The sequence below is a fragment of the Patagioenas fasciata genome, chromosome 3 (assembly GCF_037038585.1).
Source record: "Patagioenas fasciata isolate bPatFas1 chromosome 3, bPatFas1.hap1, whole genome shotgun sequence".
Taxonomy (NCBI): domain Eukaryota; kingdom Metazoa; phylum Chordata; class Aves; order Columbiformes; family Columbidae; genus Patagioenas; species Patagioenas fasciata.
This window is the reverse complement of record NC_092522.1, coordinates 47,183,431-47,206,433: the sequence shown is the minus strand read 5'-3', so window position 1 is coordinate 47,206,433 and position 23,003 is coordinate 47,183,431. Positions and strand designations below refer to the sequence as shown.

The following is a 23,003-nucleotide window of genomic DNA, read 5'->3' as shown; positions in this document are numbered from 1 at the left end:
ATGGAGAGATAAAAGCAAATGAAACATAAACCAAAAAGCAACATCTCATGGTTATGTAAATTCAGCTGAGTGTCATCATAGCAACCAACCCAAGTAGAACTCAATAAAATGGAGGCTGCAACCTGGGCTCTCTTCTTTATATAGGCATAAACTTCCACCTCCTTAGTTCTAGGAGTTCATAAAGTAAATTTCTATCAAAACCAGAATTTTCCCACCAATAATGATGTACTGCTATTAGTTGATTAGACATGTACTATCAATTAAAAACACCACAGAGTTCCTCAAAGAACGTACTTGCTCAAGAATCCCTTTCCTTCATTTCTCTGTTTAATTAGTCATTGCATTATAATTAACAAATTTGTGCAATAATCATTGTGATTTTAATCATGAAAGCTGAATGTACACTTCTTCTAATTAAATAATATTAAATACAACAAAATATGCTAACCAGGTTATTTTGGAGCTCCAGGAAATGCTCTTTTACATACATGCCAAAACAGGCAAAGATTGGTTTGTTGCAGCAAATTTCTGTATCTTCCGGGCTATTTTACAGGTTGTAACACATCCACATTGATGCAAGGACGGAGAAGCACAGTTTGCAGAGACAGTATCTTTTTATCAAACAGCTCTTCCTCTAGATACTTGCCATGTTTTAAGCAGACTTTGAAGAATTTCTTACTAACAAGTCAAATGTTTGGAAAAATGCTGATTGACAGTTACAAGGGCTGAAAACTTCCATTTACTTGTACAGTTTTCCTCCTGCAAACACACCCCAGGAAGCAGAGAAAAACCACTTCAGAGGCACAGGATTAGTTACGATTTGGTCTCAAGCCAAATCTACAATACAAATAGCTGCCTCCAAGGCACGAGGCAGACCCCAACAGCTCACTGCAGGTCAGCTACAGGATTGCAACAGGGTGAGTCAATTTTGCCACCTTAGGCTGAATTTCAACCAGCAACGAAACTGCATCTTGTCACCAACCTGTAACATCCTGCCCTTTTTTTGGGTGGTTGGACCTCCTCACACAGGTCATCACAGCCAGAATCCAACTCTAGGCAGAGGCTCAAGATGCAGATTTCTCTTCCACGCCTACTGCAGTGAACAGGTGCTTTCCTTTCACTCCAGCTAGCAAAGCTCATCCAGAAAAATCACAGCTGGGTGGGGGGGAAAACACTTCTCTTGCACGCCTGGGAATGAGATTCAGTTGCATTTTGTTGCAGTGCTTAAGCTGTACAATGCAGATGGCTTATATATATACCTGGTTTGTGTTAAGGGATGAAGAAAAGGGAAATCCTTCTAATCATCATCACAACAAACCAAACACATTTAAAAATTTAAATTTAAAAATTAATTTAAAATTTAAATTAAATTCGGATTTTAAAAGCCAAAATTAAGTATCATTAGAAACACATGCCATTAGTGTTCCACTGATCGCATCTCATACACTGAACAAAATTTGTCTGGACAAAATGCTGCATTGCATCATCTCACCAGACAGAAAGATTCTAAAAATCAGGATTTTGCAGGATGAGCTTGCACAGAATGTGAGTGCAAAACTGCCCTCTGCTGTTTAGTTTAAGACCTGCTCAAATAAATGATAGTGTGAGCAAATCAGTTTTCAGTTGTAAGAGTTCGAGTTATGAAGAGCCAGAACTACGTGACTTCAGCTGTTTTCTGCCTTCATGCTCAGTAGAACTTTCATACATGAAAGCCACTCATAATTGCCTCGCAGCATGAACCATCTGGACAGATTTACAGGCTGTAGCAACACTGTACTTGCTGCAGAAACACTCCATGCAGCAACTGTCACACAGGGGGTGAGCACCAGCCCACATCCTTTCACCCCAAAGATGAGTCAAGAACATCCTCAGGGTATAAGGGCAATGATGGTGAGTGCACGCTGCAGGACATGCATGTCATCCCATTAAATCAAGGCCTGACCTTTACAAAACAGGGACTGGGACTACCTGTCTGGAGTCAAAAGCTTATAGCGCAGAGGCCTTTACGAGTTCATGATTATTGGGTTACAGCAGTGGCCGGAAAAATGGCAGTGACTTCATCAAAAGATGTCCAGTAAAACTAGCACCTCTAAATTCCTACTGCAGTGAAAGAAGCGAGAACCTTGCTTTTGTTTTCAAGAACGTATGGAAAACACTGTACTTTGAAAAAGCTGCTTGTGCCAGCATGCTGGACAGCTTGATACAGAAACTTCCCAGCTATGGCTTCACATGGGACATGGCAAACTCTGCCCTCTGATAACAGCATCAGATGTCCACATCTTCTTCTTTGGGAAGCTCTGTTTTGGTACAAATGCAGAAAACAAGTACTGTTACCCGCACCAGAAGCTCAGTTTCTGCAGCACCTCTGATGAAAGCCAGCCCAGTCCACGTGAATTAAGAACAAGTTGCAGTTCTTTGCAACAGGCTTTTGGCCAGATGTGACTGCTGTGCCAAGAGGTTTTTTTGGTCACTGCATAAAGGAGACCATAAGCCATACTGGTCAGTGTAAACACAGAAATTAAAAACCAAACTAAGATTTGTGTACAACAGAAGCCTAAAGGATTTTTTTCCACCCTTTTCATATCTTTATGTTTAAAAATGAAGAAGCATGGGTGTACAGTACAACATGCCTTTGAAACACTGACTAAAAGCACTTAGAGGCCACTTCAAAGATGCCCTTGAAGTTTAACTCCTGCTAATTTTAACACAACGGTCATGTAGGGCCACTGTTCAGCCTAAGGGACTTTAAACACACCATCAACAGATGTACAAACAAAACTTTAGAAAGATTCTTCTGGGTGCATAAATAGCTGGAACTTTACTTTGATGATGGCTGATTCGCTTCCTACACAGCAGAGCTGGGACTTCCAGTTAAGGGCAACAGTAATATTCTGTCATCCCCCGAGGTAAGGAAATTAGTGCCAGATGAGCCAGTGCGTGCCTGATCACTCTGGTTTTGGAGTTGATTCCATTATATAGAAAACTTAATGGTGAGACATCAAAGGTAGTCCTGCACAATCATGAAACTAGCTGGAGCTTTTTTCTATAAAAGCTGCTTGAGAAGCTCATAACTGATGATAGGAGAATTCCTAACATAAAACTAACAGACCTCTGCTTTCCTTTACCAGAAATCCTCTTAGTGCTGAAAACAAGTGCCTTGTTCTTGGAGCACCACAGAAGGGAAGATGGTTCTTTCTGGGAGAGAGATTAGTAGTTTTACCTGCAGTAAAGTAAGCTTACAAATCTTATTCACCAGCAGCTGTGAGCTCCAAAGCAGCAAATACACAAGTGGAATGGGTCACTTCCACCTTTCATACTTTGCACAGGTGAAAAGAAATATGGTACTATGCACAACTAACACAATGGCATTACTACTACTGATGCAATAACATCCATAACTACCACTGCACTTCCGATGACCTGCATTTTGATTATGCCTGAAACCAGCTCTAAATTACAGCCTCTGACATTTGTGGGCTGTGCAGGCTAGCTACACCAGTGTCAGCCTGCCATTGGTGGAGCAACAGCTAATTCCTATTTTAGATAGTTTCTTGAAGTCTTCAGCTTGTAAGGTATTGGCTTCATGACGAGATTTTTGGAAAAAAAAATCTTATGCCTTGTTAAAAGGAGTCATCATTTTCACTCTATTGACCAAGGCACTAAAAACAGGTATCAGAGCTTGCTCTAGCATGCTAATCAGGTACTTCCGGGTTATCAAATACAAGAACAAATTTGTAATTAAGGCTTTATTTAAACCTATGCTATCTAAAATTTTGTCTGCATCTATCTTTGCAGGATCAAAAAAACTAAAAAGGTTTACAATAATATGTATGTCTATGATGTCTATTAAAGCAATGACCATTTGTAGATATACTATCCCCAAGTCTTTCATCAAAATCAGAAGAATTGACACCCAGGTTTGCTAAAACATAGTTCAGCAAGAGCTTTGCTGTATGCTACATTGTGAATTCAAATTGTCATCATTATAACAAAGTGTAGCAAATTGTTCAGGTTCGAAGGAAGTGTGCCACTTTTGTCTTAAGCTGTTTGGGTTTGTTTTTCAAGGCAAGGTAGAAGAGTTTGATTTACCTTCAGATGACATTAAAAGCTGAACCAAGAAGATATCACACTGAAGCAACCACCACTGACAAGGACAGCAGGTAAATACACGAACAGTTCTGTCAGCATAACCTGTGAACTTTTCCTCTGTACTTTTAAAACACAAAAGAAAAACTTCCCCCAAAAAAACCTCACTGTACCCATTAAAAATTGAACCTTCTGCAATTTCACAGTATTTTTATTACGTATTCTAGGTGCAGAATAACTTTGTCTAAAATAAATTAAAAGAGCAAACCAGGCATTGTCACCTGAAGATTATGACTAGTAAGCTTTACCTTTACTCTATGCTAACTGAACAATTCAAGCACAACAAAATGACTAAACTACAGCCAGCTGTTCAAGAAATTTTTGTTTGTACTAGACATTAACTTCAGTAGTCGTTGCATTACAGAAAGATTCAACAGCACCTCAAATATTGAGAAATTGTGTTTTCAAGGGGTAACGGGGAAATATCTCTTCCATAGCAAACCATCTAAGCAGACTGACTCAGTAAGAGCCATTTGTACTTCTAAACTCAGGTTTTGACTGCTAGGTGGCCATGAATTATCCACTTGACCTCTCAGAAGTTCTATGAGAGAGAATTTCTGAAACATTGAGAGCTACAATTTTGAAGAATCTGCCTATACAGAAACTTACACCAGGCTGAAGTGAGAGAGAGACAGATGAGAATGCTGGCTACAGTGCTGTCAGAGTACCTTCTACTATGACACTTAAAACTTTCCTACTAATGTATCAGCATCATTAGCACAACCTGACAGCTGGTCTGAAAGACAGACACCTCAATGCATTCTTCTCTTTAAAACAAATCACCATGCCAAAAATATAAAGCTGCAGTTAATTGTTTCTTCTGTCACCTGAGTGGTAGTAGCATAAAACCAGAGAACAGAAGAAACCAATCTGCTTTGACATTTAGAACATCCTATCTACAGAAAACCTGCTTTCAGAAGAATGCTTCTGCTACTCGAGTCTCTCTATTACTTGCCTCCTTTTCACTTGCAAATGAAAACTTACCTAAGTTTAGATTTACAGTATTACACGATAACAATATTTTATTCAGCTTGAGCTAGTTTAGCCTGGGGATATCCTTGTTTTAACCTTATTAGTGCAATTTTTTAAGGCAAATGCCAAAGACTTAACAACCACTTCCTATGGTTCTGAAGACCAGGGACCAAAATGTTAACTGCCTGTCTTGCAAAAAGGTTTCAAGCTTTCAAACAAACACCAACCTTTGTGCTCTTACAATCTGCCCCAGGTTCTATTCCAAACAGCTTTATTTCAGACACCTGCATTAACAGAGCTTTCGTGTTTGCCAGGTACAGTTTTGATTTGCACCACTTCAGATGTTATTGTTCCTGACAGAAATGGATTTGCCATTCTTTCTGCAGCCAGTCATCTATTACCATCCTGATTTGCATCTCTTTCTAAGGTGATCGGTTACTGTTTAAAGGATCACATATCCATTTTCTTAGGAAATGAAACAAGGTTTTAAACTTAATTAAAAGCATTGGAAGACCAGGCATAACATCAAAAATTAATTTTAATGTTAAGTCATTTTTAGATCATTTGCTTTGACACTCAAATGTTCTGAAATTTAAAGTAGTACTATAGGGACACACAAGTGCAGATAAATCTTTATTGCCATAACTTTGTTTTTTCAAAAATGAGCATTGGGTTTTTAATAGGTCGTACTTTTATGTCTTTATATGTACAACATTACAACTGCATATTTTAATAATAATGAAGTTAGTGATACTTTGATAACTCAACACAGTGTATTTATAAAATGAATTCTTATCAAAATACACTTTTCACTGGGATAATAAATAATATCCTGCGAAACCCACCTACACAAAGTTAATTTTAACTCTGGTAGAACCCGATGTGGTATACAGTCCATAACTACTATGTTTGCCCCTTTATCCCCCTACTGATGCTCATCTTCTGGGGTAAGAAAACACTTTTTCCCCCTGTTGTGGTGTGACCTCATTCAACATCATCTTCAGCCAAGCACTGTGCACTTACAATTCTCTGTAAGAAGGAGAAAAACTCATTCACAATTACATAAAATTGACAGTAGGCAACTGATTATCAAGCAATGTAATTTTACACTGTATATTAAGCAGTGTAATTACTGAGCAAACTGATTAATGTTAAAAACGGTAATCTATTTGACGTAAGTTTTTGAAGTCAGTTCCACAGAAATTACATACTGTGCAATGCCTAACAAAGCCAACGTCAGATAAATAATAACCTATCAGCCTCCAGTGATGACCTCTGTGTGGTTTTTGACACTGTTCTCTAAGGAAACATTTTTGCTCCATCGTTTCCCCAGAACTTTATGTCTTGTGTACCTGACACTTCTCAATGTTTTTACTAACTACATGGACCTTAAGCAAAAATCTAACCACACCTGAGCTGTAAAGAGAGCTGACTGATGCATAGCACTGAGTCTCTGCTTTATGTGAGGTAACACCATCAGGGAGTACCCTTGCACTGCTAAGAATGTAAACTATATTATTTATTATACAACAGACTCACCTGCTAGCATATTACCAATGTTACTTGCACAGTACTCAGGTTAGAAAGGGAGGGCATTTTATACACACAGCTACAAACACTTTTGTCAGGGAAACCCCCAAGCTTCCAAAACTGCCATGTGTTCTGGTGCTAGTTAACGTTTTGTGTTTATAGCTGGCCTAGAAGCAACAGGCTAGTAAAAGCAACAGATTAATTCTAATGGACTTTTATAGCACTGACAGACATTTGTAGATATATAATTAAAAAAACAAAACTCAAGACCCAGTGCAAGGAAGTTACTGCTTTTCTGATCCCCCAACTTGTAGCTGGGAAATAGTGGATCCGCTTATAGTATCAAAGTTGAGGTCAGATGTCTCTACTTTAGAAGAGCTGAGCATACCCTACACACGAGAGAAGTCTTAGATTTCTATTTTACTCTGCTTTCTATTACTGCTACATGGTATTTTTCATATACACTTCTTAATGTTTTAGGTGAAAATAAAGCTTATTTTAATCTAACTGAACATACACAAAAAGCACATTACAGAAAACAGTACTCAAGACTGTGGATAAGCGAAGTAGTCCAATTATTTTCAAACCAAAACAATAGGGAACATTTCACATACCTGGCTTATCGTAGGGAGCTTAGTTAGAAGCATTTGAAACACTGGTGGTGGAAGAGTCTGCTGTAGAACTTGTAGTAGTTGCTGCGGCTGTCCACACACAGCAATGGCATTGGTCAAGTGATCAACACCCTTCTCATATTCACCTGCACAAATCATAATGTTTTGAAATGAACTTTCTTCCACACTGTGAAGTATTTACATAAAACATCCATCAGCAGTGGAATAAAAAACTGATATTCAATCCACACTTTTCTCCTCCTTTGCTGGATCTTCTCAACACAGAAGGTTAGAAAAAAGTAAACAATTTTCCTAGGTAAATCTGATTCCCCAAAAGATCTTAGTATTTAAAAACCACCATCCAGCAAAGGTAAAGAAAAAATATTTTACAGCTTAACCTTCAAAAAAAAAAAGCTATTACCTTGAGCTAGTAGTTCCTCACCAAGCTGAATCTCCTCAAGGAAAAACTTCTGAACAGCTTCAGCATCTTTCAGATCAGGCAACTATAAAACACAGTAAAACTGAAGTTGGCCCTTAAACATCGGTTAATAAACAAGTTAGCAGAAAACACTCTCAACTGAAATCAAACATACACATAACCATACCATTACACTGAAACTAGCAAAAGAAAAATCAAAGTGTCACCACGAAGTTAAAAGTATACAAAATGATTTTGAAAATTAGACTCGGGTCTCGTATCACTGCATCACAAAACTGCAGAGAGACAGAGCCTGAAGCACCTCTACTCAGGTTATTAAGTACACAATTTTGTAGCAAACAAATTCTAAGGTGTGTTACATTTATCACAAATATGTTTTTTACAATTGGTTAACATAAATCTATCTGTTTTTCCACAATCTATTGGCAATAAGGAATCAAACCCTTATAGCAAAAAAAAATACAAAGTTCAGTTACACGTGCTTCCTATCAATGAGTTTTAAGTCTGAAAAGTCCTTCAACATACTACAAAGAGGAAAGCACCATCAAATCACACAGTAAGTGTTGTACTTTCTAGCACCAGGCCTCTGTCTGACCCAAAAAAGGAACAACTCTTTCACACGGTTATTTCTGAGCATTAAAAAAACCCTAAAGACTGCATATTTGCAGAAGTGTTTGCAATGCTGGAATCAAAACAGATTTTTTAACAAATCTTACAAATAATACAAATTAAACATCTTTCAAAATAGTACTGCGTTATTGAACACAGTATTACCTTGGAAAGCCCTGCTCTCTCTTTGGCAAGCTTCTGTTTCTTCCTTCCTGTAAGAATAAAAACATCTTACATTTTTTATTTGCGATTATAAAAGCCTTCAAATTATAGTTTGAAATGCTGAACAAAACAAAGTCATTTTCAAAATAAGAAACTGGTAATATATTCCAAGTGCTGAAGACTGAACACAAGACTGCCACCCACTCTCTGCAACAGAATATCATTTAGAGGTGTGAGGAGGGCTGGCAGTAGAACACCAACTAAAAATGGCAATTCTTTTCCTGCTGGCTGTGGTAAACACCAACTCTGCTGGGCCTGTCACAGAGTATACCGCACACACACAAGGCATGCAGAAGGAAAGAGAATTAGAGTAATACAGGATTTCTCTACATGACTTCTAACAATAAAATAAAAATAACAAAAATAAGCCACAGAAGAACTGTCTACAAGTCAAAGATATATATCTAAGTTTGAATTATCAGGTGCACCACCAACAGGGCACAGTACATAAGTCTGCTTTCCCTTTATAGCAAAGACTTGGGAATGGATAAAGTAGGTGGCAGTATCTCATCACCCCACAGCAAAAGCAATACTAAAGCATACATTTCTGAAATCTGAGGAAAGCAATGATTTACAGATGTAACAAACATTTACAGATTTAATTGTCCAGCCTGAGCATAAAGTTGGCCTGCAACATGAAGTTGTATCACTCCAACAAAACTAGTGTAATTAAATTATCTAAGGCTTGCTTTTAATGCAATTAGGCAGGTGTAAAGATATTTTATTGTAGGAGCTATTCATACAGAAATAATAATTATAGTAATACCAGTGATCTCCTTACAACAACCATTTTTGTAATTCATCAGTTCATCAATGAAATAGTTATATCAATGTAACTTGTAAATACAGTCTATGCTTAAATAACTGTACTCTCACTATTCATCCTCAGTGTCTGCTCAGTGAACATCTATGTGGACAAAGAAGAACTGCCGCACAGCCTGTTTTTCTTTTGAGACAATTTTACAAGCTGGAAATACTTCCAAATATTACTAGCAGTTTTAATGGTAATTAGCAAATAATTTCCAATTTTGCACATGATCAAGACATTCAGGAATACCACTTCCTAGTAGTGATACTGTAACATGTAAAATTTATGGGCAAAATCAAGTGTTCTTTATATAAAGGGAGTTCTAACTATACGGATCACCCCTTTACCTTTTGCAATACCTTAAAAAGCCCTAGCACCTGAATTTCTACAGCTTGTTGACATGAGCACATCATTTTCCATCAGATACAGAAAAATGTATTATGTAAAACTGTAGCATACTATAATTTTATCATTATGGTTGTTTTCAATATTAAAGAATCTATCTCTTGAAAGCGGGTGCCTTCAATTAGCTCGCTCCAAGTTTTCTGAAGCGCTAATTTGCACAAAACTTGAAGCTGCACCACTATTCAAACCAGTTTTGCTAATACATAAAAGATGAAATAAAAATTATAGAAAAAAGATACTATATGAAATGTTTCACTATCAAAACAAGTCACTTTGCAACTGTAGTGCATGCAGTGAAAACATCAATGAAAAGTACAAAGAGTAACAGATAAACACTGGTGCATCATTTTCAGGAGAAAATTATGTTTTCTTGGTGTATGACATTTTCTAAAATATTACAACAGGTATCAGTCACCAGGTTAAGACAAAGAAAAAAAGACAGGCGGGTAACTAAAACTATTTAATAAAAGCTTTTGACCACTGATCACACACACATATGAAATCATATACTTTAACCTGACAGTAATAAAGGAATGTGAAGATTCATCAAGATTTTAAAACTGAACACTGAGCTACAGAATCTTTGAAGTCTGACTACTATGCAATTTTTCTTCCTCTTCTTAATATGTTCTTACAGGCCCACTAGCTCAGACAATTACAAAAACCACATAGCTCTAAAGAGTATTTATGAATTCTTCCCATATGGGCTTGTAACACTAGTTTTAAAATACCTTGGCAATAACTGCCAGAAGTTTCATTTGTACTATGACAAGCAAAAAGCAATGGCTTGGGTGGGGAAAAAACTTCCCAAAATACCCAAAACATTTTTTCTTTTCCCTCAGGAACCTCCAAGAAAATGAAAAACTTCCTTCTTTTCTAAAGACATTATTACATTTTAAAAATGGGAAGGTCAATCTTTCATAGAAGGAATCTCAGCTAATACAGAAATGCATGCGCATCCATCCAAAACAGAAATCTAAACTGCAGCTTTTAAACTGCACGTGACTTGCAGGCCCTTCAGGCAAAGCTCTTGTTCACAGGGAATAAGTTCCAAACGTGAAGCAGTGGAGAACCTGACACTCTGGCACGGGTTGCAAAAATCCTCAAGCTGCCCCAGCAGCTTCAAAACTGGTTCCACAAACAGGCAGAAAGAACCAAAGAGTCCTTCGCATCTTCAGCTCTCACCTGTGAAGTCTGCCCACTGCTCTCCTCTCACACAGGCAGAAGGTGCTCTGAGGCCAAGCTCAGCATGGTCAGAAATTCTGGCTGCCTCTGAACGAAGATACTCGTGTCTGTATTTGCATACAGAACTGTTCTGGTTTATACATTCAACAGCATGAATAGTAAATGCATCTAAAATCTTATCATAAAATATAGCTGTGGAGATAAAGCAGCTCCAGAGGCTTAAAGATGCTTGCTACCTTTTGATCCCAAGATTAAATATGGACATACCCCCGAACTAGCAACACAAAAACCTAAAGTAACACAAAACCTGCTAAATAAATAAGATTAACTGATCTGGAAAACCAAAGTACAGCAGTTCTTCAAGTCACACAGGAAATCACTTTTTTTTCCCCCTGAAACCTGAACCTCTTTGGTCCTAACACAGCCCAAAGAGATGCACAGTATAACTGGGATGGCAAAATAAATATTGGTTCTTCATTTGTCAGCGTGTGCTTGACCAAATACAACAGGCGATTCACTGACATGTAAGATCTCCCGTCCTTCCCAAGTTTTGGTGACATTTCATCATAGAGGCTGGAAAAAAAAAAATCTTATCCTAAGAATGTTACTGGAGAAGATCTGTCGTAAAGGCGGCTTCTACAAGTTTTCATCAAATACCCCTACTATTGCCTGACAATGTATCTGCATCTAAAGAACTGCAATGGTTGCTGCATTTGACCTTTTTTTATCAAATACTTTGCAGTTCAAGCCTTACTATCCAACAGTAAAAACACCGCAATAATCAGATCACTGGCACCACTACAGAAGTATCCATACTAGAGAATCAGCTATAGTACTAAAAAATAAAACTGAATTAATCACTATTATCTAAAGCCTTACAATTAAAAGCAGCCCAGTGTATCAGGTCCAAGGATCATCTGTCATATAGTGATGCTCTCCAAATGACAACAGCCATCCTCTATCAAACCACAATGGTTTTCCACTTTTAAGAAAATGTTAATTCTTAATGAGAGCAAGTCTAAGGTTTATTCAGAACATCACTGGATAGAAGCTCAGATAATTAAAACAATGGGATGCAAAAATCACTTCCAGTGCTTCCACAAAAATTTTACGTAAACCATTATTTTCTGTATTACATATTCAACATCATAAAAAGAACATGGCCGACCATACTGCCAGCAATCGAATTTGCGTGTGCAAGGCAAGCACATACCGATTCACTATACTACAAATTCCCAACGAATGACTTGCACTGCAGGTCAAAAAGTACTTGAAAGTCCCACAAAGAGTATGCACCTAAGATGCTACATACATGATGAGCAAGGGCCTGAAGATGAAGTATTCAAAAGACATAATTTGCTGCGGAAGAGCTTACAAAAAGCGGAACTAATATGCTGTTAAGCAATGACACTGGTCGTTCAACAATTCAATCCATTAAGGCAGAATCAAAGTGTTTAAGTTACATTTAAACATTATCAGGTAAATATTCATTCTTAACCCATCTAGTTATTGACTCTTCTATCCATGAAACTGCTGATCATGTTATGTTTACCTGCTGGGAAAGCTTACTTTAATAGTAATTTCTTATCTTCAATATTAGTTATCAAAGAAATACTATACATATTCCCACAGTAGAAACAACCCAGCACAACAAACACCAGCTTATTTCTTATGATTCATTTGAGTACACCGGATGATTTTGAGTGCCTTGAGTACTCACGTTTACAGTTACATTTAAAACCTTTAATAATTACTAAGTAATTTAAATAAATGTTGGGGATGTGAAATAATGAAGAGCCACGGGAGAAAAGCTCTACATTTTGGATTAATCAACAGTTTTCTCTGGCATTCATTCTTATCCTGGAAGCTAATAAGAGAGCTGCCAGGAGGGTTAAGAATGCAGCAGATAAAATACCTGAGGCCTGCGACCAGCTCTTGCCTTACCACAGCAACGACTTCAATGTAAGAGATCACGTTGTTTTACCTGACAGTCTTCCAAAATAAAAAAAAAATAAATGTAGTCACCTATATGGTGATAACAGTATGTCTGAGCGTGTGGGATAAAAAGATTGAAAAAAAAATGGGGGGGAGGTGAATTATTTCCAGGGAAAGCTTCTGATGCGAAAACCGCAAGTTACCCAATAACTACACAAATTCCAGAAAACGAGACCCGACAAGACGTCCCGTCCCTCCGGTTTGGGCAAGGGCTGACGAGCGGCAGTCAGCAGTGGGATCGGGGCTGCTCCGCATAAGCGCAGCCGCGCGAAAGCCGCCCCCCCGACCCGCCCGGCCTCCCAGGCCCCTCTCCCGCCCTTCCCGCCCGGCATCCGCGGTACCGCGGGCAGGCGTCGGAGGCTCAGGGCCGTTCTCCCTCAAGGCGGGGAGGGGCCGCGCAGGCCGGGCCACTGCCCCCGGGCGGATGGGAAGACGGGGGAGGCCGGGGCAGGAGCGCGCTGCGGAGGCGCCACGTGCCGCCCTCCCGCCCCCCGCGCGCGGTGCGGCAGTTGCAGCGGCCGGGAGGCGGCGGCGGTTGGAGGCCGCCGGGACGGCCGTTACGGGCGGAAGGCGGGGAGGGGGCGGCTCGGATACTCACGTTCCCGCAGTCGGTTCTTGAAATTAGGGTCGCTCCGTCTCTTGCGGTCGAAGTAAATGCAGTAGCCGATGAAAAGGGCCCCGCACAGCCCCGCCGCGATGGCGCTGGTCTTTCCCACCATCATCGTGCCCAGCGCCGAGGGAAGGTCCCGCCGCCCCCCGCCCCCTCCCTCCCGCCGCGCGGCCGGCGCCCAGAGCCGCAGGCACCTTGGAGCGAACGGGCAGCCAGAAAGGACCCCGCCTGGCTTCCGCTAACGTCATCAGCCAGCGGCGGCAGAGGGCGGCTGCTGCAGTGCCTGCGCGGAGGGAGCGCGGCCTTCCCACCGTTCGGGGCTGGGGAGCGCGGCGCAGGCCGACCGCGCGCCGCGAGGCGACAGGGCTGGGCGGGCCCTAGGGCAGCGCACCGGACGCCAGGCCCCTGCAGCACCGCGGCCGGCTCCCTGCTCCGGGCAGGCACCGCCGGCTGCCGGGCCAGCGCGGCTCTAACGCCGCCGTACGGGAGTCGGGGTCTCCTGGCCCAGGCGGTCAAAGTCCTGAACGCTGAAGCTTAACAATTGAAAAAACACCAAACAAACAAAGCAAAAACCCGCTATCTGGGTAACGATTTGGGTGCGGACAGACGCCTCCTGTCTGCCTTTCGAAGAAGCTGAAAGCCCCGGGATGAACAGCAGGAACGACTACGGACAGAATTTATGACAGAACACTCTCGTATAAATCAATCTTTATCATTAACACTTTTATACGTTTGTTTTTTATCAAAAGACTGTTTCTTTTTCCCAGCTTTATTTCTAGGAGTAGTTTTTAGTCTTTTTGGTTTAGTGCTCTTCTTCAGTGGGGTTGCTTTTTCACCAACAAATGAATCATTAGAGCACCTCTTGCTTTTTAATGTGGCACCAACTCTGTCCTTAGGAGCACGAGACTGATTTGGACTTTTCTGTGGCGCTTTCCACTTGTCTCCGCAGCGTTTCACTCTTATCTTTCTTCCCATCAGAACTGAGTCGTTGAGTTTCAGAGCAAGATGTACAGCATCTGTATTCTGCAAGAGCAGATGTTCAGTTTAAAAGCAGCATTACTTCCAGTCGATTACTTTCAAATAAATAGTTGCCTTTAATTTTTGTAAGCAAGATTTTAACAATAAAAAGTGCTCAAGCTGCTCTATTTATTGAATGACACAAGATCTATGCTCTGCTCAGAAAGACCAGCAGCCCATGTAGCTCACGTGTTGAGGCACAGGTACCTGAAAATGGGCTATAGAACAGCTTACATGAGATGTAAAAGACTGAAACAGAGATGAAGGAGAAACTGGTGAAAAAAGGTGTTGGACTGCCAGAAATAAACTACAGAGGATGAGGCGGGGAGATTGCCCTAAGAAAGCAAGCTGTACTGAATCTGCAAATGGGCTACAGGAAAAAATTCCACTTGCATTTTTACATTCAAGAAATGGGAGAACGTTTCAGTCACACCAAGTGAACTCATCTGTCTCTCCTTTTTTTCACCCCAATGTTTTACAGGTTTTCTTTGTACACAACCTAAACCAGTTTGCTTTGTATCTGCTTCCACAGAACTGGTCTTCCAAGCTGCTTTTAAAATACACAGCAATGCTACCATTTAACGGCATATGCACATTTAAAAAATACTAAAAAAAAAAAAAAAAAAATTAAAAGGCCATAAAGGCAAATCCCAATTCAGATTTTGAAGAACTCCCAGCATCCTGGAGCACACCACTCATACATACCTCAAAGAGAACGTAGCCGAAGCCTTTACCCAAGCCGGTCTTTCTGTCTCTCACGATCCGCACGGCTACCACATCTCCACAGACAGCAAAGTGCTCTCGCACGGCATCATTGCTGATGTCTGCAGGCAAGCACAACCAAACAGATGGCTCTTCAGTCAGACATACAGCTTTACAACCCTGGCCCAAATCCAAATATTTATATTTACCAATTCAGGTATGCAACATATAGATTTAAAGATATATATTAATAAATATATACATATAGGTTCACAAATATCAGTGGTTTAGAAAACTTCCAGCAAGTTACTGATGCAGACTTTATAAAGGGCAATTTATGTGGACAGCTGCAGATTTCTCTAGCTTTTAGGAGCACAATATAAGTCATGAAGGAGAATGAAGGTAAAGACCAAAATAAATTTTTCAGATAATCTTTTTTATGGTTTGAACATACTAGAAATTAAAATTCATGCTACAATTTTGTAGCTCCCTCTTATGCCAGAATCTCTAAGAATTAATGCTGCTGATAAATAGCTTGAGCTGGCAGTTCTTGAAGTCTAACACTCACTGACTGAACACTGAATTTTAGCTGAATGGAAGAGGATGGATTTATAGATTTTAACCACAGTTGCTACACAATTATTCTGGTAACAGGTGCATGTCTGAGGCTTTGTCAATCTCACGCCTATGTGAACAGACAAGTGTGATGTGCCAACACAAAAATACAGGTTATTCTCTTTTCTGTATAGAAAAGGTAAATCCCTTTACACAGATATAATCTGTGCTAAGGGGGGAGGGGCTGAAATTAATGGTACAGGTTCAGTTACAGCAACAGGACTTAGATGTGCTGAGAAAAGTTCAAGCTGCTGAAGTAATTTTCAGAGCACTGCAAACGTCCAAGCCCTTTTTTCTGCAGGATACACAGAGGAACATACAGTACTGACACAACCTCTACACATCAGGCTTGTCCCAAGCATCCTGACTCCATCAACACCCTCACGTGGACCACACCTGATGGTGAACCCTTCATCTGCTCTACAGTTTACTCGGAAGGAGCTAAATATTCATCAAGCGCTGACCTACACCTACACACCGGTAACAACCGATTGCCAACAGCTGCCTGGACAGAGTCACTCACCCTGGGGCTCACAGACAGTATCAAAATGAGAAGCCATCACTGTGTATCACTTGGAAGTAGTTCACAAACAGGTACCAGCACATGCTTAACAGTTTAGAAAGGTATGGCCTATGCAGTTTAGTTTTATCTGTTTAAAAAACATCAGGCCACAACAAGAACTAAAATTGCTTGCAGTTCTAGCTATAATAAAGAAAACGATCTCCAGAACTTGCCAGAAACATACAATCCCTTTAGGTGTTTCAGTTAAAAAACAAAACTGCAATTTAAAAATTAATTCCAGCAAAAGATACTTAGATACCTAAACATGCTACCCTAAATATCAATACATTAAAAAACCCTACTGTCAACATATTCCATAAATGTTAAATAACAATGCATAACAATTCATTTTAGACTTACCATATGAGAGATTTCCCAAGAATACAGATCGTTTATTGTCATGCTAAAGAAAACAAGAGATCCAAGACAAGAAGTTATTTATACTGAAAACAAACAAACAGAAAAGGTGTTTTCTAGTCACACATCTTACTTACTGAACTGTTTTTTGATGCAATGTCAACTCTGATGTGAAATCCTCTAGCAATTTCTGTTCCATTTCTTTTGTAGCCAAAAGGAAAAAGTTTTTTTTAAAAAAATGAATAAATGTTACTTAATTTTCAGTGTCACTGCATAACATTATTCCAAAAGCAAACTTACTTTTAAGTTTGAAAAAAATCCCACTTTATTCTGATTCAAGCAAAAGAGAGGAAGTAGTTTAAATTTATCTTTTAACACTCTGCAAATCTACCTCTTCAACAGGGAATGAGGAACAAAATGGAGACTTACTCATTTAGAGCCTTAATGGCATCACATTCTTCCTTAAATACAACATAAGCGTTAACGAACTTCACATTAGGGTGCACCTTATGCCTGGAACATAAAAAAAGTGCACATTTAAATCTGACGGTGCACAGTGCACAAGCACTTCCTGTTTAACACATTTGACTCATCTTGTCTCAAGCACAGTAACAACTTCATTTCTTTTCAAAGTGAAGCCAGCCCTGTATGTCCAAGTGAGTCTCACTGTACATCTAATGCAGGCTGTACATGCACCCTGACCAAGCCTCCTCAACTCATAAAAACCCAAAGGAATTAAAGACAATTGGCATCTTCCTCCTTCCTAAAATATAGGAAAAGCAACCTAAGACAACAAATTACTTAGTAGTATACTGGCACATAATTCTTTTTCACTTGTCAAGAAAACTTACACAGACACAAATATAATTACAAAAGTCAAAGAAACACAAAATTAAAAAATTATGTAGCCAAATATGTAACAACCAACACTTTAAAATTTATTTTTGCCTTGAAAAATACAGCACAAAATCCACAAGAGGAACCTACTTTATTGCTGCTAACTTTTTGGATAAAGTCTCTTCTGCTGGAACCTTTAAGATAAAAAGAGCTTTTGTTAAGTGGGCCTAGTGTCATTTTATCTCAAATATTTGTTCTTGATAACAGAGGAATTCAAACAGGTACCATCCCACCCAAAGCAATGTAGCCAATAGAGTGAGCAAATGATGTAACTGGCTATTCCTAGAGATGACCTAGAAAGAGTTCAAAATTAGGTTCCTTGCTATGACTTCATCTGTCGCATTTCTTGAGCTCCAAAGCTGTTATCTTTAACTATTTTACAGAGTACACAGATTTACAATCAATGTCTCTTTGCTACTAGGAGTAGCAAAGCTAAGTAATACTTTAGCTGAACAAGCAATAATGAAAGCATTCTTCTTACAGAGAAAATACAGCTCTGATAGTATCAACTGCTGCTACAGGAAGAGTAAAATGTGATGAAAGGAAAGATGCCTCTGTGGTAAAATCTCCAAGGATTCTTCTAATGGCAAAAAATACACACCCAAACCTGCTTCTCAACTAAGGAATACTACCCTTTAAGATCAGAAACATGATTTTGTTATATAGCCTTAGAGAAAATAACCTACCAAAGAGCGGAATCGAATGGATTTTATTTGTCCATACTCTTTAAAAACAGATTTCAGCTCCTAAAGAGGGAGATATTAAAAAAAAAATTCAATATAATTTTGCATCATGGTAATAACAATAAATGTTAAACATTTATTAGTAAGATGGGTTTACGCTATTTTCATTTTACTTATACAAGGTCCATTAAAGGGCTACTAAAAATACGCAAGTAATTTGTAATTGTTTCTGTTTCCTGTGGCAGTTTTCTTATTCTGCGGATTGCCAAAACTGAATTTGTACCCCTTACTATAGAAGAAAGTATGAATTTAACATAATTAATGTAATAATATGAAGTGTTATTTGCATTCAAAATTTGAAGCAGACTTTGTAATTGTAGATCTCATTTATTAAGTAATTTTTCATTTAAAAAGAAACTAACCAATTTGACTACAGAAAGAGCAACTGCATCCACTGCTGTGAAAAGCCTAACTCCAGTAAAATAAAAGGGATTGCCTCAAATGGTTTCTGATAATGAGCGTTATTTCCTACTTTCCCAAAAAGCAACTTCAATCACAAATGCGTGTGATTTCTCAGCCGTAAACATCCCCTCAAACTAAGGGCTGCTGAAATTCTTTCTGCTCCTTTAGCTGACATAATCCACTCACATACCTGAGCAGTGCAGTTGACAGGCAAGTTCCCAACAAACACTGTTCTTCTGTTTACCGTTTCATCAGCCACCTTTTTTTCCTGTTTTTGTTTTACAGTAGTGCCTGTATCTGAATTAACACCACTTTTGGTGATGGCACGAGAAGCCCCTTTTTTTTGCTTCACTTTGCTTTGAAACAGTTTTTGCTCCTCCTCTTCATCTGCCCGCTCCAAAGCACTCTCTCTTAGTAGAAAAAGACAAGCAAATTATAATTGAGGGAGGAAAAAAAACCAGAGGTTTTGAGGTCAAATAATTGAAGCCTCCAAGATAAATATTTTAACATATTTTAAATTATTATGTTCAACATAACATTTCAAATATTATTTTGCTTACTATGCATTAAACAAACGTATCTGACCACTCTGTAACATGGAAAATGATTTGCTGGCCCCAGGACAGCATTCAATGTTTAGTAGGAGTAATAAAGAAGTAATTCAGAATTAAATAATTCAATGTCCTCTAAAACTGAAGGGAAAAAAAACCTCATCTTTGCACAGTAGACCTAAGGAGAGATTTAATTCTTCCCAGTATCCAGGGCACTCACAATCAACAGTCCTTTGGGAGCCATCCATGCACTAACAAATCTCTTATCTACCCAAACTTGCCATAACAACAACATAACAACAGCAGCACAAACAACAAGTTGATCTAAAGAAGCCTCTGGAAAACTGCTGAAATCAAAACAGCACGCAAAAATTTTGCAGGTGTAGAAGATGCAGCAACACACAGAGTGTGGTGGGTGGACCCTGGTGCCACAAAGGCACTGTGGCTCATGGGTTGAGATAAGGACAGGGAGAGATCACTTACCAATTGTTGTTACAGGCGAAACACACTCTATTTGGGGAAAAGTAATTTAGTTTATTGCCAATCAAATCAGAGTAGAATAATGAGAAACAAATCCAAATCTTAAAAAAACAGTTTCCTTCCAGCCCTCCCTTCTTTCCAGGCTCAATTTGACTCCCAGTTTCAGAACTAAATAATTCAATATCCTCTAAAACTGAAGGGAAAAAACCCCTCATCTTTGCACAGTAGACCTAAGACCTTCTTTCCAGGCTCAATTTGACTCCCAGTTTCCCCTGCCTCCTCCCCGCCAGCAACCCAGTACACAGAGAGAGGACAAGGTGTTAGCTCTGAACCACAACGAAGCTGATTTCATTATCCAAACTTCAATGCACAGAGACTCATTTCCTGCCTGTACTGACAGTGTCTTGCTTGGTTCAACCCTGTCTATTTACGAGGACAGAGTAACAGTGTCTTTCTGCATCACAGTGGAGGGAAGTGTGATAAGGACAACTAACTCAGTCTGGTACCTTGCTCATGTGGAAACTGCTCCTCTGACTGCAGGTCTGCTGGATAAAACCACTAAAGTTAGAAGGCATCATCCCATACCAGCAAGAACTTTTTGTCTAAATCTACAACGTTCAGACATGTTAGCTCTGTAGCAGGGATTTTGCATTTCACAACAAGATCTTCAAGAAGCTGTAAATATGTACTACCTTCTGAAGCAAACTGCAGAAAATTTTCACCAACTTCTTAAAAATAATCTTCTTATACACAAGGCTCAAGACCAATAGTACAACAGAACTTTATTGTTTCACTGAACTCATAATCTTATGATTAATCTAGACACTGTTGTTTGGTTTTGTCTTGTTTTTTAAACTTTAGGATAAAAAGGTATTATCTATTCACCTGTTTGCCAATTTTTTCTCTGCTTTTGAAAGTTCCTTCTTTCTGGCTTTCTTTGCTTTTATAGGAGGTTCTTGTATGACAGATGAGCTCTGGTCTTCCGACACTTTCTCCACTTCTTCTGTAGGCTTTCTTTTCTTATTTTGCTAGAACAAACAAACACAAACACACACACACACACACACACACACACACACAAAACGCTTGAGAAAGACAAAATTCTAGAAACGCCCTACAATGATTTTATATATTGCAATTTATTTGAAACACCACTAACAGAAGCCATCAGCTGCAAGAAGTGGTGCTTCCGGCACCCAGCTCTGCCCCCTCACCGGTGCTCCCACCCCGCTGGTCTCACCCGCTCACCCACCCTCGTCATGGCACGTCCCGCCCCGCGGGGATCCCCAGGGGACAGCGCTTGGCGACCAGCGGCCCATCGCTCCAACACTTTTCTCCTGGGAGGCAGCACCCGGCTTCCCGCGCCCCCCAGGGAGCCGCCTGCCCTCACCAGCCGCCCAGCACCGCCACTCGGCCCCTCCCGGGCACCAACGTGCAGGCAGGACGGACCGCCACCGATACCCGCCGCCGCCCAGCCGGGCGCGCCACCCCGGATCACGGCAAGGCACTCACGGCGCGGCACTCACCCCCGGGACGGCCACGAGCACCGGTGGGGCGGCGGCGGCGCTGAAGAGGCGGGCGAGCGGCGCGGCGGGGGTCCTGCCCGGGCAGAGGCTGCTCACCACCTGCCCCACCACGTACTGCTCCTCCGCCGGCAGCTCCCGCGGCTCCGCGCCCCTCCGGCGGGGGCCCATGGCTGCTCGCCACCTGACCGAGGGGAACAGACTCAGGCGCGTCACTTCCGGCGCGCGAGGCCGGCCGCGGGAGGCGGGGGCCAGGGGTTGGTACGGAGGCTGACCGCCGCGTGGAGAAGCAGCGCCCCAGCGCCCGCTGCTTCTGCCGCCGCTCACCCGAAACCTGCCCCACGCCCCGGCCCGGAGGACGTGGCCACACTGGGGTCGCCGGGCGGCAGCTGTTCCCAGCCGCGTTGCGTTTGCTCGTTCCGCTGGGCTTGCTGCGAGCCCAGTAGCAATGAGAAAACATGCAATGGCTGCTGCAGGCGTTTTGTGGGGGGAAAAGCCGTGTGATAACACTGTTTTCTTTATTCTCCAAGACTCAGCTCCAAGCCTCCTGTGCTCAGTTCCATCTGAGAAGAGAGAGATTACATCTTTTTCAAGCTGCTTCTACTTAAAATCACTTGAGTGATTCAGAGTGCCACAAGTGGTTGAAAATTAACGTTGCCGTTGCCTGCTCAAAGCACAACTTTCTTTGCCCTGTGTTGCTGTGGAAGTACTTCTTCTAGCATCATGTCTTTTTTGTCTGAATATATCTTCATAAATGGCTATCCAGGATGACTTTTAAAACCAAAACAAACCCAAACCAACCACCCAGCCCCTCAAACCACCAGTGAAAAGTGTGCAAGATCTTCTCACTGTCCTTGAGCGCAGATTAGACGAGAAGCACCAGGAAGCTCTTTCCCATGCCCTTCAGCAGTTTCACTCAACAACTCCTCCACCAAACACACACCCAACACCGACCTCTGTGCCCAGCAGCCACCCTGCCTGCAGGTGGGCCGTGACCTGGCTGGCTGTAAGGACCTGGCAGCCCAGCGTGGTCCCAGACTGAAGTCTGTGGAAAGGGGCTTAACTCAAGCCATTTCATACCATGGTGCATGATTGCCAAGGTGGGTGATCTAACACTCAAGTTCATAGGCAGAAAGGATCCCTGCTGCCGCTCACACAGCCCCTTTTGAAGTAGCTCACCTTAAGACAAACCTGTGAAAGGATCAGAAAATGTGAAGGGGGAGGGCTGACTTGTTGGTCTGAAATAGACTTGGTGCATGCATGACAAATAAAACTGGCTTACAGAAAGAGCACAGAGCCATAGGCAGTTGAGCAGTTATTGTTTAAACAGTCTTAAGTTATTAGACCACCGGAGAGATAATCCTAAAGCATTACTTGGGCAGTCAGTTTCCTCCTGGATTGTTTCATCTCTACCTGGGATCCACAGCAGGCTTTTAAAGCATGTAAGGATTTTTCTGATGAAAAATCCCTGAAATGCAGTACCTCTCAGGGCACTCGAGGCTTGTAGCCTGGGGGACTGGAAAAGGAGGAATCAGTTGTATGTCTTCTCCCCAGCTTCGCTCTGTAGCCAGTAAAGGTAGGTGCTCTAGTAATCCAGCTATGGAATAAAGGTAAAGCATTAG

At 40.9% G+C, this 23,003-nt stretch overlaps 2 protein-coding genes and 1 non-coding gene across 3 annotated transcripts; all 3 read right to left on the bottom strand.

Annotated features, from left to right (window-relative positions):
* Window positions 1-5,738: 5,738 nt before the first annotated feature.
* TOMM20 (translocase of outer mitochondrial membrane 20) lies at window positions 5,739-13,709 on the bottom strand. The gene is made up of 5 exons (XM_065835528.2): window positions 13,521-13,709; window positions 8,473-8,519; window positions 7,681-7,762; window positions 7,263-7,405; window positions 5,739-6,147 (listed from the first exon to the last, which is right to left on the bottom strand). Exons 1-5 carry the CDS (start codon window positions 13,642-13,644, stop codon window positions 6,103-6,105), a joined length of 441 nt encoding a protein of 146 aa, XP_065691600.1. The 5' UTR covers window positions 13,645-13,709; the 3' UTR covers window positions 5,739-6,102.
* Window positions 12,696-12,830, bottom strand: LOC136100711 (small nucleolar RNA SNORA14). Its single transcript, XR_010651247.1, has one exon. It is a non-coding gene; the product is annotated as a small nucleolar RNA SNORA14 (small nucleolar RNA).
* A 514-nt stretch (window positions 13,710-14,223) lies between the features above and the next one.
* On the bottom strand, window positions 14,224-21,591 carry RBM34 (RNA binding motif protein 34). Its single transcript, XM_065835375.2, has 10 exons — window positions 21,385-21,591; window positions 20,744-20,886; window positions 19,018-19,237; window positions 18,369-18,428; window positions 17,773-17,816; window positions 17,215-17,298; window positions 16,923-16,986; window positions 16,789-16,831; window positions 15,255-15,373; window positions 14,224-14,555 (listed from the first exon to the last, which is right to left on the bottom strand). Exons 1-10 carry the CDS (start codon window positions 21,550-21,552, stop codon window positions 14,235-14,237), a joined length of 1,266 nt encoding a protein of 421 aa, XP_065691447.2. The 5' UTR covers window positions 21,553-21,591; the 3' UTR covers window positions 14,224-14,234.
* Between the last annotated feature and the right edge of the window lie 1,412 nt (window positions 21,592-23,003).

Coding starts and splice junctions, on each gene's coding strand:
- TOMM20 (XM_065835528.2), bottom strand. CDS start 13,644: ATGATGGTGGGAAAGACCAGCGCCATCGCGGCGGGGCTGTGCGGGGCC. Junction 7,763..8,472: donor AGAGAGCAGGGCTTTCCAAG/GTAATACTGTGT, acceptor TGTGTTTTATAG/TTGCCTGATCTGAAAGATGC. Junction 7,406..7,680: donor TGAGGAACTACTAGCTCAAG/GTAATAGCTTTT, acceptor TGATTTGTGCAG/GTGAATATGAGAAGGGTGTT.
- RBM34 (XM_065835375.2), bottom strand. CDS start 21,552: ATGGGCCCCCGCCGGAGGGGCGCGGAGCCGCGGGAGCTGCCGGCGGAG. Junction 17,299..17,772: donor AAAAAGTTAGCAGCAATAAA/GTAGGTTCCTCT, acceptor TTTATGTTCCAG/GCATAAGGTGCACCCTAATG. Junction 16,987..17,214: donor GCCATTAAGGCTCTAAATGA/GTAAGTCTCCAT, acceptor TGGCTACAAAAG/AAATGGAACAGAAATTGCTA.